The sequence below is a fragment of the Nicotiana tomentosiformis genome, chromosome 8 (genome assembly GCF_000390325.3).
Source record: "Nicotiana tomentosiformis chromosome 8, ASM39032v3, whole genome shotgun sequence".
In the NCBI taxonomy this organism is placed as follows: domain Eukaryota; kingdom Viridiplantae; phylum Streptophyta; class Magnoliopsida; order Solanales; family Solanaceae; genus Nicotiana; species Nicotiana tomentosiformis.
In genome coordinates this window covers 117,488,023-117,500,452 of record NC_090819.1, presented here as the reverse complement: position 1 = coordinate 117,500,452, position 12,430 = coordinate 117,488,023, and the positions used below count along the sequence as shown (strand labels likewise).

The 12,430-nt window shown below is 38.6% G+C and overlaps 2 protein-coding genes and 1 long non-coding RNA gene across 3 annotated transcripts; 1 reads left to right on the top strand and 2 right to left on the bottom strand.

The window, feature by feature from the left end:
• Nucleotides 1-268: 268 nt before the first annotated feature.
• On the bottom strand, nt 269-1,975 carry LOC104103680 (ankyrin repeat-containing protein BDA1-like). The gene is made up of 2 exons (XM_009611602.4): nt 1,285-1,975; nt 269-1,191 (listed from the first exon to the last, which is right to left on the bottom strand). The coding sequence occupies exons 1-2, from the start codon at nt 1,864-1,866 to the stop codon at nt 355-357; spliced, it is 1,419 nt and encodes a 472-aa protein (XP_009609897.1). The 5' UTR covers nt 1,867-1,975; the 3' UTR covers nt 269-354.
• Nucleotides 1,976-2,199: 224 nt separating this feature from the next.
• On the top strand, nt 2,200-9,624 carry LOC104103687 (ankyrin repeat-containing protein BDA1-like). Its single transcript, XM_009611612.4, has 2 exons — nt 2,200-2,934; nt 8,774-9,624. Exons 1-2 carry the CDS (start codon nt 2,371-2,373, stop codon nt 9,518-9,520), a joined length of 1,311 nt encoding a protein of 436 aa, XP_009609907.1. The 5' UTR covers nt 2,200-2,370; the 3' UTR covers nt 9,521-9,624.
• On the bottom strand, nt 4,036-8,767 carry LOC117278589 (uncharacterized). The gene is made up of 2 exons (XR_004508951.2): nt 7,402-8,767; nt 4,036-4,116 (listed from the first exon to the last, which is right to left on the bottom strand). It is a non-coding gene; the product is annotated as an uncharacterized lncRNA (long non-coding RNA).
• Nucleotides 9,625-12,430: the final 2,806 nt, after the last annotated feature.

Genomic DNA, 12,430 nt, shown 5'->3' with positions numbered 1-12,430 from the left:
TAGTCATGAGATTACAATTCATGAACTAATTTATACCACCGGGAAGGTACGATAAAATCATCCCAAATTTTATGGGATAAGATGGATATTCATGATTAAGTCTGGGACCAAACACAATACAAATTTAATTCCACAAGTTATCCCACCTTATCCTGTGTACCAAACAACCCCTAATGATTAAGAAATATTGTCGCACAAAAATGCAACAGAGGGAGTAGATAATGTTCTTGTTTTACTTGATCAAATGGCTATTTTATGGGTTGGAAAATGAACAAAACAAAAAAAACATCTTTCTTGTTGAAAAAGGACATGATACTATTAATGTAGGACTTCCATCCAATACAAATTACAACATCATTCGCTAAAAAAAGCAAGATTGTGCAAAATTCCAATATTATCATTACAATGGATCCCTTTACACTTATGACCAACTAGTGATGAATACTTCTTAACCACCAGACGATACTGCATTCGATCAGAAACAGTTTCCCGGCGTGTCAAACAATCGAGTAGCATCATTCTTGGCGCATCCACCCACATCTTTGGCATTATTATCAAGAAAAACAAGAAAAGCGAAGAAATAATAGCCAACGCTCCACCTGCACTCATTAAACCAGTTTTAGTATTCCCTGAAATTGAAAACATGGATAGGAAATAGCTAAACATTAGAAAAAGCAGTGCCAGATCTAGCAGCGCCCCGCCCAAACTATCCTGAATGAATAACACCATCATTCCAACAGACAATGCAAAGGCCAAGGAGTTGAAAATAAGGAACAAATTCAGATAATTAGTCGGCATTTGTACTTGTCCATTGCTTAAACCACCTCGTAAATTTCCAGAATCATTGGAATAAAGTCCTCCTGGAGGACTCAATACAGCTTGATAAGAAGCTGTGGCAATTAGAACTGCAACCACTAGAAGCACATTGCGCATGTCTTCTGATAAACCCTTATGTAGAAAAGCGTGGAGCTTTACTATTTTCTGAGACATGTATTCTTTTGAACTGAAAAATTGCGCCTTGCTACAAACTGAGGGAAGTAATGAAGATCTGCAAACTCCTGCCTTTTGCAAAACTTTCTTAATTTCTCTGCTCGACTCCATTGCTAGTCTTAGGGCAATATCGAATGCTGTCAAGCCTTCTGCGTTAATTTCATTAAGTGTGTATACTCTTTTGATCAAACGTCTAACCACCTGTACAAATATCCATTCTAGTATTACAAATTCATCTTCTGCTAATTTTCAAATTAAAAGTTAAAAGTACAGAAATTTATCAAGAAAGCATGCCTGGGGTTGGTTTGTAGAAGCTGCAATATGCAGAACTGTATTTCCAGCCTCATCTTTCCAGTCCAAAATATCCAAATTTTCAGTCCGCTGAAGCCATCCCAAGAGGACTTTGAACGCTCTTTCATTGCTATTTTTCACAGCAATATGAACTGCAGTTTCATCGCAAATGGTCAAGTCCTCGACAGATGCAGGACAAGCTAGTAAAAATTGGGCCAAAAATTCTACGTCATCTATTTCTGCCACATAATGTAAAGGTGTAATTCTTCCCTTTCCTTGCACTCGGATAAGGTCGGGGTTAAACTGAACCAGCCTTGAGACAGTCTCCCTGTGTCCGTTGCGCAAAGCCAAGTCAAGGGGGCTAAATCCATTGGTGTTGAGTTTCCCACAAAATGAATGCTTTAAGCTCATTATTTCAATAGCAAAGTGTGTACAACCTTCTGAGGCTGCTATATGCAGAGGCGTATCGATAAATTGTACCTGTTCAAAGCTTTCCAGTAGAAATGGATTTGAACATAGAAGCTCATATAACACATCAATATTACCCACTCGAGCAGCCTCCGCCAGCTTCTCAGCCGCCTCCATTGGAACTTAAACTTGTTGTGATTAGCCCTTCAGAATAGACCCTTTTAATATTTTCATATATAGCAAAGTATAGGGGCAATGGCCCCTTGACATTTTCTTACATTTGTTATCTTATTCTATTTCTATTTTGATAGCTGTGCATATAATTCATAAATATTGATGTTGATTTCAATATTTTCCAGGTATTTCTTTTGTTATACGCGGAATGGAACACGCAACCAACAACCAAATTGACTTTGATTAAACTAATACCACCACTCTACCATTTTCATATAAAATACTTATTTGTTTGCTGGACAGAATGGATAAAACCAGCAAGCTTTCAGTATCATACGCGGGAACTTCCCCTTTTTTTATTGTTCAATCAATTCTCATTGGAAGAACAAGAGAACATAAAGCAACACAAAGTCAATGCAGTTCACCTATTTTTCTTCAACTTTTGTTTCTACGAGGCTAAAACAAACGTTACTACTTACAAGTAACTTCATCGGTTAATAACTCAACATGGATCAAATACTGACCGATGTTTGTGAAGCAGGAGATATTAATGACTTCTACTTGCTAAATCCTGATCTTGAAAGAATCGATGAGATCCCATTTGTGGATACTCCATTACACATTGCTGCATCAGCTGGAAAAACTCAATTAGCCATTGAAATCCTGAGCTTAAAGCCTTCATTTGGTAGAAAGCTAAACTCTGAAGGTCTAAGCCCCTTGCACTCGGCTCTGAAAAAAGGACATGTTGAGACCGCGAAACGACTCATCAAGCATGATCCTGAACTCATTCGTGTTCGAGGAAGAGAAAGAATTACTCCTTTACATTATGTAGCAGAAACAGAAAATATCAATCTTTTAGGGGAGTTTCTCTATGCTTGCCCTGCATCAATCAAGGACTTGACCATTAGTGGTGAGACTGCTTTACATGTTGCTGTCAAAACCAGCAAGTTAAATTGTGTCCTAGTTTTACTGGGATGGCTCCAAAGGACAAACAACAGAGAGATTCTTAAGTTGAAAGATGAAAATGGTGATACTGTTCTGCATATTGCTGTGTCAACAAATCAACTCCAGGTTTGTGCTCTTATTTTTCTAACTACTTTTTTGGAAGGGAAAATGTTCAAATTTGTCCTTACTATGTGAAATTACTTAATTTTGCCTTCGGTAAAGTTCTTGATCCATTCATACCCTAATCTTTGACAAATCATCTCGTATTAACCCTTGTTATTAACATAACTCCAGTATGAAATGGGTAGACTCCACATGTCCAAATTTTTTTATGAGAAAATGTTCAACTTCTGACTGTGATTTAAAATTACCCCTCCGCTAGTATTGGCGTTGGAATTTTCCAAGTTTAGTCTACAGAAAATTTTTGGTAAAGGGAGATGGCTTAAACTCAAATGACGATATGTCCAAAGACAGGACCATTTTGTCTTCAGAGATCCAAAGCTAATCATGTCCGTTTGTTTGCTTTAAAAGAGAACATATCTGGGCCGTCCATTTGAGTAAAAGAGTGAAATAGAATATTAGAAATCTAGAAGCTTCTTTTACCGTGTGTAATGTGTAGGTAAAATGTGTATATATTAATTCCTCTATATTCTTTCTTAGGATTCTTTTAGGTAGTTACACATAGACAAATAGTGATAGGACACATGTACCTAGTATAACAGATTTTTATTCCTTTTGCTTTGTATAAATACTTGTACATAGTTGAATAAAATAGACTGCAAAAAGTTCTCCATTATAATTTTTTCGTTTCTATTATGGTATCAGAGCAAAAGGTATAGATCCTATCTTCTTGCTCAAGTTTTCTCTTGGACTTCTTCAATGGCAGTCACTGATGATCCCTCTGTTACACTGCCTATTGGAAGTCCTTCCACAATCCAATCCCCTCAAATTACTATCACAAATGATAACTCTCATCCCTTTTACCTGCATCCTTCAGATTCACCTGGAATGATTCTTGTCAATTCCATCTTTGATGGAAAGGGATATGGAGGATGGCGTAGAGCAGCCCTCATAGCTCTCTCAGCTAAAAATAAGGTTGGCTTCATAGATGCGACGATCACAGAGCCACCTGCAGATTCACCCTCTTTTAAGGCATGGAGTCGATGCAATGATATGGTAATATTATGGCTGCTGAACTCTCTTTCAAAGCAGATTGCTGAGAGTATCCTTTATTCTAAGACTGCTAAAGAAATATGGAAGGAATTGGAAGATAGATTTGGTCAAAGCAATGGAGCTTTGCTTTATCAGCTGCAGAAGGAACTTAGCGATTTAGTTTAGGGAAGTTCTGATATTGTTGGGTATTACACAAAGTTTAAGAAAATCTTGGATGAGTTGGACAGTTTTGATACTTGTACTCACTGTAGTTGTGAGTGCTCTTGTAGAGGAAAGAGCAGATCTCTGAGATCCCAGCATGATGGAAGGCTTATTCAGTTCCTGGTGGGGCTGAAAGATGCTTATTCAGGAGTGAAAAATAATATTCTCATGACCACACCTCTTCCTAGCATCAATCATGCTTACTCACTTTTGATCTAGGAAGAGAAATCCAGGTTGCACAACATTCTCTTGACTCTGTCTTCTTGGCCACAAAACAACAATATGGAGGTCAGAAGTATGCTCAAGCAGATAAGAGAGGAAATTTTGACGGAAAGAGAAACACAATGGTATGTTATTATTGTAAGAAACCTGGACATTCATTTGAGAAATGCTACAGAATCATTGGGTTTCCTGTAGATTTTAAATTTACTAAGAACAAAAGGTCTCAAAGAGGTGTTCATGGACATGCAACAGCCACAACAAATCCTAATTCTGATTACTCAATCTATGGTTTGGAGAAAGGACTCACTCAAGAGCAGTATCACAATCTATGTCGTGTACTTCAACAAGCTAAGTTTACACCACAAGGAGACATCAGCTCAAAAGTGAATGTGATTGCAAATTGTGCTGGTATACCTAAATACTTTTTTTCAAAAATAGCTAACACTATTATTTGGATCTTAGACTCAGGAGCATCTGAACACATGACATGTGATCTTAATCTTCTATTCAATGTTAGAACCTTAGTCAAGCCAGTCTTTGTTAATCTTCCTAACTCACAAAGGGTTAAGGTCACTCAGGCAGGAAATGTACAAGTTCTTCCTGATCTCACTTTGATTAATGTTCTTTTTGTTCCTACTTTTAAGTATAACCTTGTATCAGTTCACAAACTTTGTCAGCATGTTAATTGTCTACTCATTTTTCACTCTATTGGTGCAATTTTATAGGCCCCTTCAATGAAGAGGCCAGTGGTTCTTGGTAAGGAGAAACAAGGGATTTATCTACTTCACACCATCAAGCCTAGTAGAAGTTTGGTTGATTCCAAGAAGGACTACTGTCCAGTTTTTTCAGCTTCCAAGAAGGACTATTGTCCAGCTTCTTCTAAGTGTATTAGGGATAGTACTGAGTGTTTAGTTTCAGTTTCATGTTGTTCTGCACTTTCAAATGATGTAAGCCTATGGCACTTGAGGTTAGGGCATTTGTCTTATTATAATATGAGAAATATTTCTTCTATCTCTTAATCTACTTCAGCTAATTTGATCAATCATTGTGAGATATGTGCCAAAGTTAGACAAGTAAAGTTACCTTTCTAATCTAGTACTATATCAACTAAGGAAATCTTTGAATTAATTCACATTGACACTTGGAGACTCTATAAAGAACCCGCTCATGATGGTTTTAGGTATTTTCTCACAATTATTGATGACTTTAGTAGGGGGACTTGGACTTATCTACTTAGTACTAAGTCAAATGCTTTTACCCTTTTAAAATAATTTCTTGCCATGATGGAAAGACAATTTGGGAAGAAGGTCAAAATCATAAGATTAGATAATGCCTGGGAACTTGGGAGTGGACTAGAAAGTTCAGCTTTTCTTTCTTCTCAAGGGATAATACATCAAACTACTTGTGTTTACACCCCCACAACAAAATGGAATAGTTGAAAGAAAACACAAGCACCTTTTGGAAACATGCATGGCACTTTTGTTCCAGTCTAAACTTTCTATTTCTTTCTGGGGAGAATGCTTATTAACTGCTACCCATCTCATTAATAGAATTCCTTCTAAGGTTCTTAATCTAAAATCTCCTTATGAAGTCTTATTTGGTGTAGCACTCTTCTATCACTCACTTAGAACTTTTGGTTGCATTGTCTATGCCTGCACACGAACTCCTTACAGATCAAAGCTTGATCCAAGATCTGTACCCTGTGTATTTGTAGGGTATCCAGTAGGAAATAAAGGGTACAAGCTCCTAAACCTGCAGACCATGAAGATTTTTGTTTCTAGGGATGTCAAGTTCCATGAAACCATCTTCCCATTTATTTCGGTTAAAGGGAAACAAACTATTTTCCCTTCTTCATCAACACAACCTACTGATTGTGTCTATAGGGAGCTTTCATCACATTCTGATACCCAGACTGTTTCCTTCTCAGTTCCTATTGCTTCTTCTCACATGATGCATTCCACTTCTCCCTCTAATTCTTCTCCTTCCTCTTCTTCTCCTATCCTACATTCAACCTCTCTTAGTCCTATTCCTTTTTCCCACTCTCATATTTTACCTCCATCACCTAAACTTAGGAGGTTTAGCAGACCACACATTACCCCACCATATCTTTCTGATTATGTTTGCAACTCAGTGTTTTTAACAGACCTTACTGCTTCTTGTTTTGCCACTTCTATACAGCCCACTATATTGCCTTTCTCTGCTTTGTCTCAAACAAATTAGTCTTTCCTTAAAACTATTTCATATACCTCAGAACCTACTTCCTATTCCCAAGCAGTTCTACACCCAGGATGGCAAGAGGCTATGGCCAAAGAATTTGAGGCTTTCGAAGCAAATAAGACATGGGAAGTTGTTCTTTTGCCTGCCGGAAAGAAAGAACTACCATGTAAATGGGTATATAAAGTGAAATATAGGTCTGATGGTTCTTTGGAGAGATACAAAGCATGTTTGGTGATTAGAGGAGATATTCAACGGGAAGGGATAGATTTCAATGAGACTTTTTTCCCATTTGTCAAAATGACAACCATCAAATGTCTTCTTGCTATTGCAGTTAAGAAGAACTGGGAAGTATTTCAATTGGATGTAAATAACGCCTTCTTGCATGGGGATTTGCAAGAAGAAGTCTTTATGAAATTTCCAGCGGGGATGCAGTCCCCTTCACCCAATCATGTATGCCTTTAAGAAGTCTCTCTATGGTTTGCGGCAAGCCTCAAGGCAGTGGTATGCCAGGCTTACGGCAGCTTTGAATTTTAAAGGGTATTATCATTCACTCAACGGCTACTCTTTATTTTTTAAGAAATCAGAAGGGAAAGTTACTATTATTGCCGTCTATGTTGATGACATTCTAATAACAGGAGATGATTTATTAGAGCAACACCGTTTGAAAGAGTTTCTTGATTGTGAATTTAAGATCAAAGACCTCGGGCAAGCACACTATTTCTTAGGCATGGAAATCATTCGTGAAGAAAAAGGTTTCATTTTGACTCAAAAGAGATTTACCTCAGAACTCTTGACTGAATTTGGAGTTCTTGACCTCAAGGCCACTACATCGCCCATTGATCCCACTCAAAGACAACCTTCACAATGGAGATTTGATTCCAGACCCAACTTTTTATCGCTGACTTCTAGGGAAATTGAATTTCCTTACTCACACGGGGCCTGACTTGTCCTTCGCCGTGCAACATTTGAGTCAATTTATGCAGTCTCCACGCCAACCTCACTTGGACGCAGCTTTTCATTGTCTGTGTTATCTTCTCTCAAATCCTGCAATGGGTCTTTTGCTCAACCCTAATCCCTCGCTTCGCCTTCTTACTTTCTGTGACTACGACTGGGGACGATGTCCTAATTCTCATCATTCTATTAGTGGATTCTACATTAGCCTTGGTGGTTCGCCGGTATCCTGGAAATCAAAGAAACAACCTTTAGTTTCTTTGTCCTTTGCTGAAGCAGAGTATAGATCCATGAGACGAGTGGTCGCAGAGATTACCTGGTTAGTTCGATTGCTCGAAGATCTGTCTATTTCACCCTCTCTGCTGATTCAGCTCCATTCCGATAGCCAAGCAGCGATTCATATCGCCAAAAATTCAGTATTCCACGAACGTACGAAGCACGTGGAACTTGATTGCCATTTTGTTCGCCAATAATTTCATGAGGGAATCATTTCCTTGACCTTTGTCCCTTCCCATCAACGGGTTGCCGATATCTTCACCAAACTCTTGTCCGGTCTGATTCACCACTCTATCATCGTCCTCCTCCAACTTGAAGGGGGGTATTGGCGTCGGAATTTTCCAAGTTTAGTCCACAGAAAATTTTTGGTAAAGGAGATAGCTTAAACTCAAATGATGATATGCCCAAAGATAGGACCATTTTGTCTTCAGAGATCCAAAGCTAATCATGTCCGTTTGTTTGCTTTAAAAGAGAACATATTTAGGCCGTCCATTTGAGTAAAAGAATGAAATAGAGTATTAGAAATCTAGAAGCTTCTTTTACCGTATGTAGTGTGTAGGTAAAATGTGTACATATTAATTCCTCTATATTCTTTTTTAGGATTCTTTTAGGTAGTTACACATAGACAAATAGTGATAGGACACCTGTACCTAGCATAACAGATTTTTATTCCTTTTGCTTTGTATAAATACTTGTACACAGTTGAATAAAATAGACAGCAAAAAGTTCTCCATTATAATTTTTTCGTTTCTGTTAGCTAGGGACGAGGTTGTTTCCTGACGGGGAGGCGATATTAATCCTAACGGAGGCAAATTTGCTCAATTTCGAATAATAAAATATCAAATTTTATCCTTTTCCCTTTTTGGAATAGATCGTAGGTTTAGTAGCAATACTATTAATTCTAATTATTTTTATCATTATGCAGATAGTTAAGTTGTTAATCAAGAACATGAAAAATATAAACGAAAAGAATATGCAAGGATTGACAGCACTTGACATAGCAATGGGACCTCCAGACGAACAAAACAGAGAAATGAAGAGGCTTTTACGCTCTGCTGGTGCTTCAACTACCTCTTCACTGAAAACAGACGTTCTTTTATCAGATTTTCTTGGATCAAAAGAGACAATCAGCGAAAAGTTCGTCAAATACGACGTTAATCTAAGAAAAGGTTTATCAAATGACGTGCGAAATGCTCTTCTAGTGGTAGCTATACTCATCGCAACAGCCACATACCAAGCATTGCTCAGCCCACCTGGCGGCGTAACACAAGGCGACGGCAGCACTACAACCACCGCGGGCGGCGGCGGTCGTCCCGGGACAGTGGTTTTGCCAAAGAAATACTTCAACCCCATAATGTATACAAATACAATATGTTTTGTAATTTCTGTGGGGTTGATTATTTTCTTGGTTCAAACTAGTAGGTATAGTTTGCCATTACAAATGTCTTTGGTTTTCATGATGTTGAGTTACATGATCTCGTTGTTAGCTATATTTCCGCCGGGGAAAGTTGCTGCATATGCTGTGATTTCGTCTTCTATTGTGATTATATATGCAAGGTTTCTAGGATCAATGGAGTATGTTCCTGGTTTAAGATGGTTACTAGGCTACGATCGTCTTAAATTGCAGCGAAAAGTCGTACTTAGCAAGTATGCAAAGGATGAGTTTAATTAGCTTCACTAGATCAAACTCTGTTCATCTTTATCTTAAGTTCAACTTTATGTAATTTTCAAGTTATAACCATAAGCTTTGAGTAAATTGATGATTGGTTTCTCTAACCATTCTGTTTTGTCAAAATTTTTGTCGTCAAAATTGACACTTACCTCAGTCACACACAATGTGAAGAATGATAGTATCTCTTTATATTTGGTAACGATTTAACTTTTAATTTCTCATTGTACTCGACAAAAACATCATGGCATATTTGATACTCAAGTTTCAAAAAAAAAATTCTTTCTTAAATTTTGTGCACATAATAAGAGCTCATATCTTCAAAGACTAAGTATAATTATTTTAATTACTAGAAATCCTTAGACAACTTATAACGATGTTTATTTGGCACATTTCTAATAATATTGAAATTTTAAAGTGTAACCTTATAAATTGTTTACCCGTAAAACGGATAACAATTGAATTTATACGTAGTTCTAAGGATACGTGGTATAACTTGGTACAAATTGGGAAAGATAAATAAATGAATATTGAAATTAGTTGTAAAAGAAATGAATTCAAACCGAATGAATTAGTTAGCCTAAGTCTTGAAGTCGAATAGAGAGTAATTGATAGGAGAACAATATAACTAAATATCAAAGCCAGAGAAGAATAATGTATTGCTTTGTGTTCTATGGATCTTCATAAATCTGTCTCCTACAAATGATAACACCCCTTAATATAGTGAGGAAATCCTATTTTGGATATAATTAAAATACATAGTGGTGATCCCATGATAGATTAATTAATTAGTCTTTCCATGATTTGCACCGTGATTTCCGCCGAGATTTCCACCCAATTGCTGATATTCCGGTTCTCTGTCTTTGGCTCGATAAGCTTTCCTCAATCGAGGCCGATCTTTGGCCTCGGTCGGTCTCTACATTTAGCTCGATCTCAATCTTGGCAGATCTCCATTTAGCTCAATCTCGATATTGGCTGGTCTCGAACTTAGCTGGTTTCGATCTCGATCGATCCCTGAATCACGATCTAGGAAATATCTATACATGTAATAATCCAATCTATTTTGAGATTGAACCTTGGTCTGCCGCCACGATCTCAATTAGCCATACAAAATCGGGCAAGTTCATTTTCGACCGTATACAGATAGTCCCCTCATTCTTTGGAGAGTAATGACAAGAAATAATTTGAGCCTTCGATCATGATGTAATGGTCGTGACATAAGCAGCAAAAGTGACCGAAACGTCTCGTCGGTACAGTTTCCTAGGTATTTAATGCGCGTCAGTCGACGGTCGGCCACTACCAGTTTTGAGCCGTCATTGCGAAACCGATGAATAGCCCCTTTCTTCATTATTTCAAACTTTTACTTTCAAATCTATTCCATTCTAATCTCCATAGTCCTTTGCCTTCTTTAAAGCTTCCTATCTTCAAGTCTTTAAGTTTCTTTGCTCGTTCTTTCTAAAAATTAAAAACATTTCAGTCTACATTCTTCTTTGCCCACAAAAACTAAATAGCAAAAACATCTAAAACTGTTTTGCAGAAAGAGGCTGCTTCCTCGTCTCGGTCGGCCGGCAAAAAACCAGTGGTGGAGCCACGCCCGGAAGATCTTACTCCGGGAGGGTGTGTCATTAATTCCGACTTTAAGGTCAAGAAACCCTCACCGGTTCCTGGTCGATGCGAACTGGTATCGAGATATATATGCTCGATACCCAAAAGCCTCCTTGATCAGGTGAAAAAAGATTGCAACTGGAGAAACAAAAGGGTTGTGATACCGGCACCAGAAGAAGCGATCACCACCCACGTGGAAGGGTTCCTGAGTGTTTACACTTATCCTTTCACATTGGGCCTTCTCGATTCGATCATTGTAGACTTATGCAAGAAATACCAGGTGACCCTCGGTCAAATTCACCCCTCTTTTTGGAGGATCGTGATACTGCTCCGTTTCTTCGTGAGCAAAATCGATGGGCTTTCCTTCACCCTTAACCACCCGTGAGATTATATAGCCCTCGACTCTATCGAGGTGGGCTGATAAAGCTTAAACACCGGGATACCAAAGTGCTCATCTCGATTATAGATGAAGACAAAGATCGGGGCTGGATGTGCCGATTCGTTCGGGTGAAAACCAAGGACCTAATCCCGACTGAGAGCATGCCATTTCCCGAGAAATGGAATATGAAACGTAAGTATGATTCTGTTTTTAATTTTTGTTCATTGTTTTTACTTCTTCATTCTTTCTTACCGGTGTTTTTCTCAACACAGTCGTTGCTTAGATGCCGGGCGCGGTTCCCTACCTTGAGAACTAGGTTAGGAGCCTGGTTTCGATGTCAACGTATGCTGAGCACGCATGGCGTGATTTATCAAAGGGTCGGTGGGAGGCTCGTACTTATGATAAGCCTTCTTCCTAACTTACTGATTTGTCTATCGTGCAAACATTTTTGCAAACATAAGTTTACTTACTTTCTCCTTTTGTAGGTCTTGGAAAGGATGTGGCTATGAGGCCCTTGCCCGGTGATGAAGAAATTTTACCGCCTGTCTCGAAATCGGTGAAGGAGAATAAGAGAAAAAGGGCCTTGGACTCTGAGGGTCAAAAACCTAAGAAAAGAACAGACCGTAAGCCCAAGGGGAACATAATCCCATTGACTATGGAGCCAGTCCGAAGGCTAAGGGAAGAAGAAGAAGAAAAAGAAAAAGAATTCTGGGTTGGTGGCCCGTGCACGAGCTAGCACCAAGTTTCGGAGAGCTTCGGAACCGGTGGGAGTTGATACTACTCTGTCTAGGCTCGTTGAGGTCGAGGAGGAGACTTCGGCCCAAGTCCCCAAGCCAAGAGGAAATGAAGATGCTTTACCTCAGGGCAAAGAGACCGATGAGGAGGCAGCGGATGCCGGTGCAGAAACTCGGCTCGAGGCTCCCCAAGAC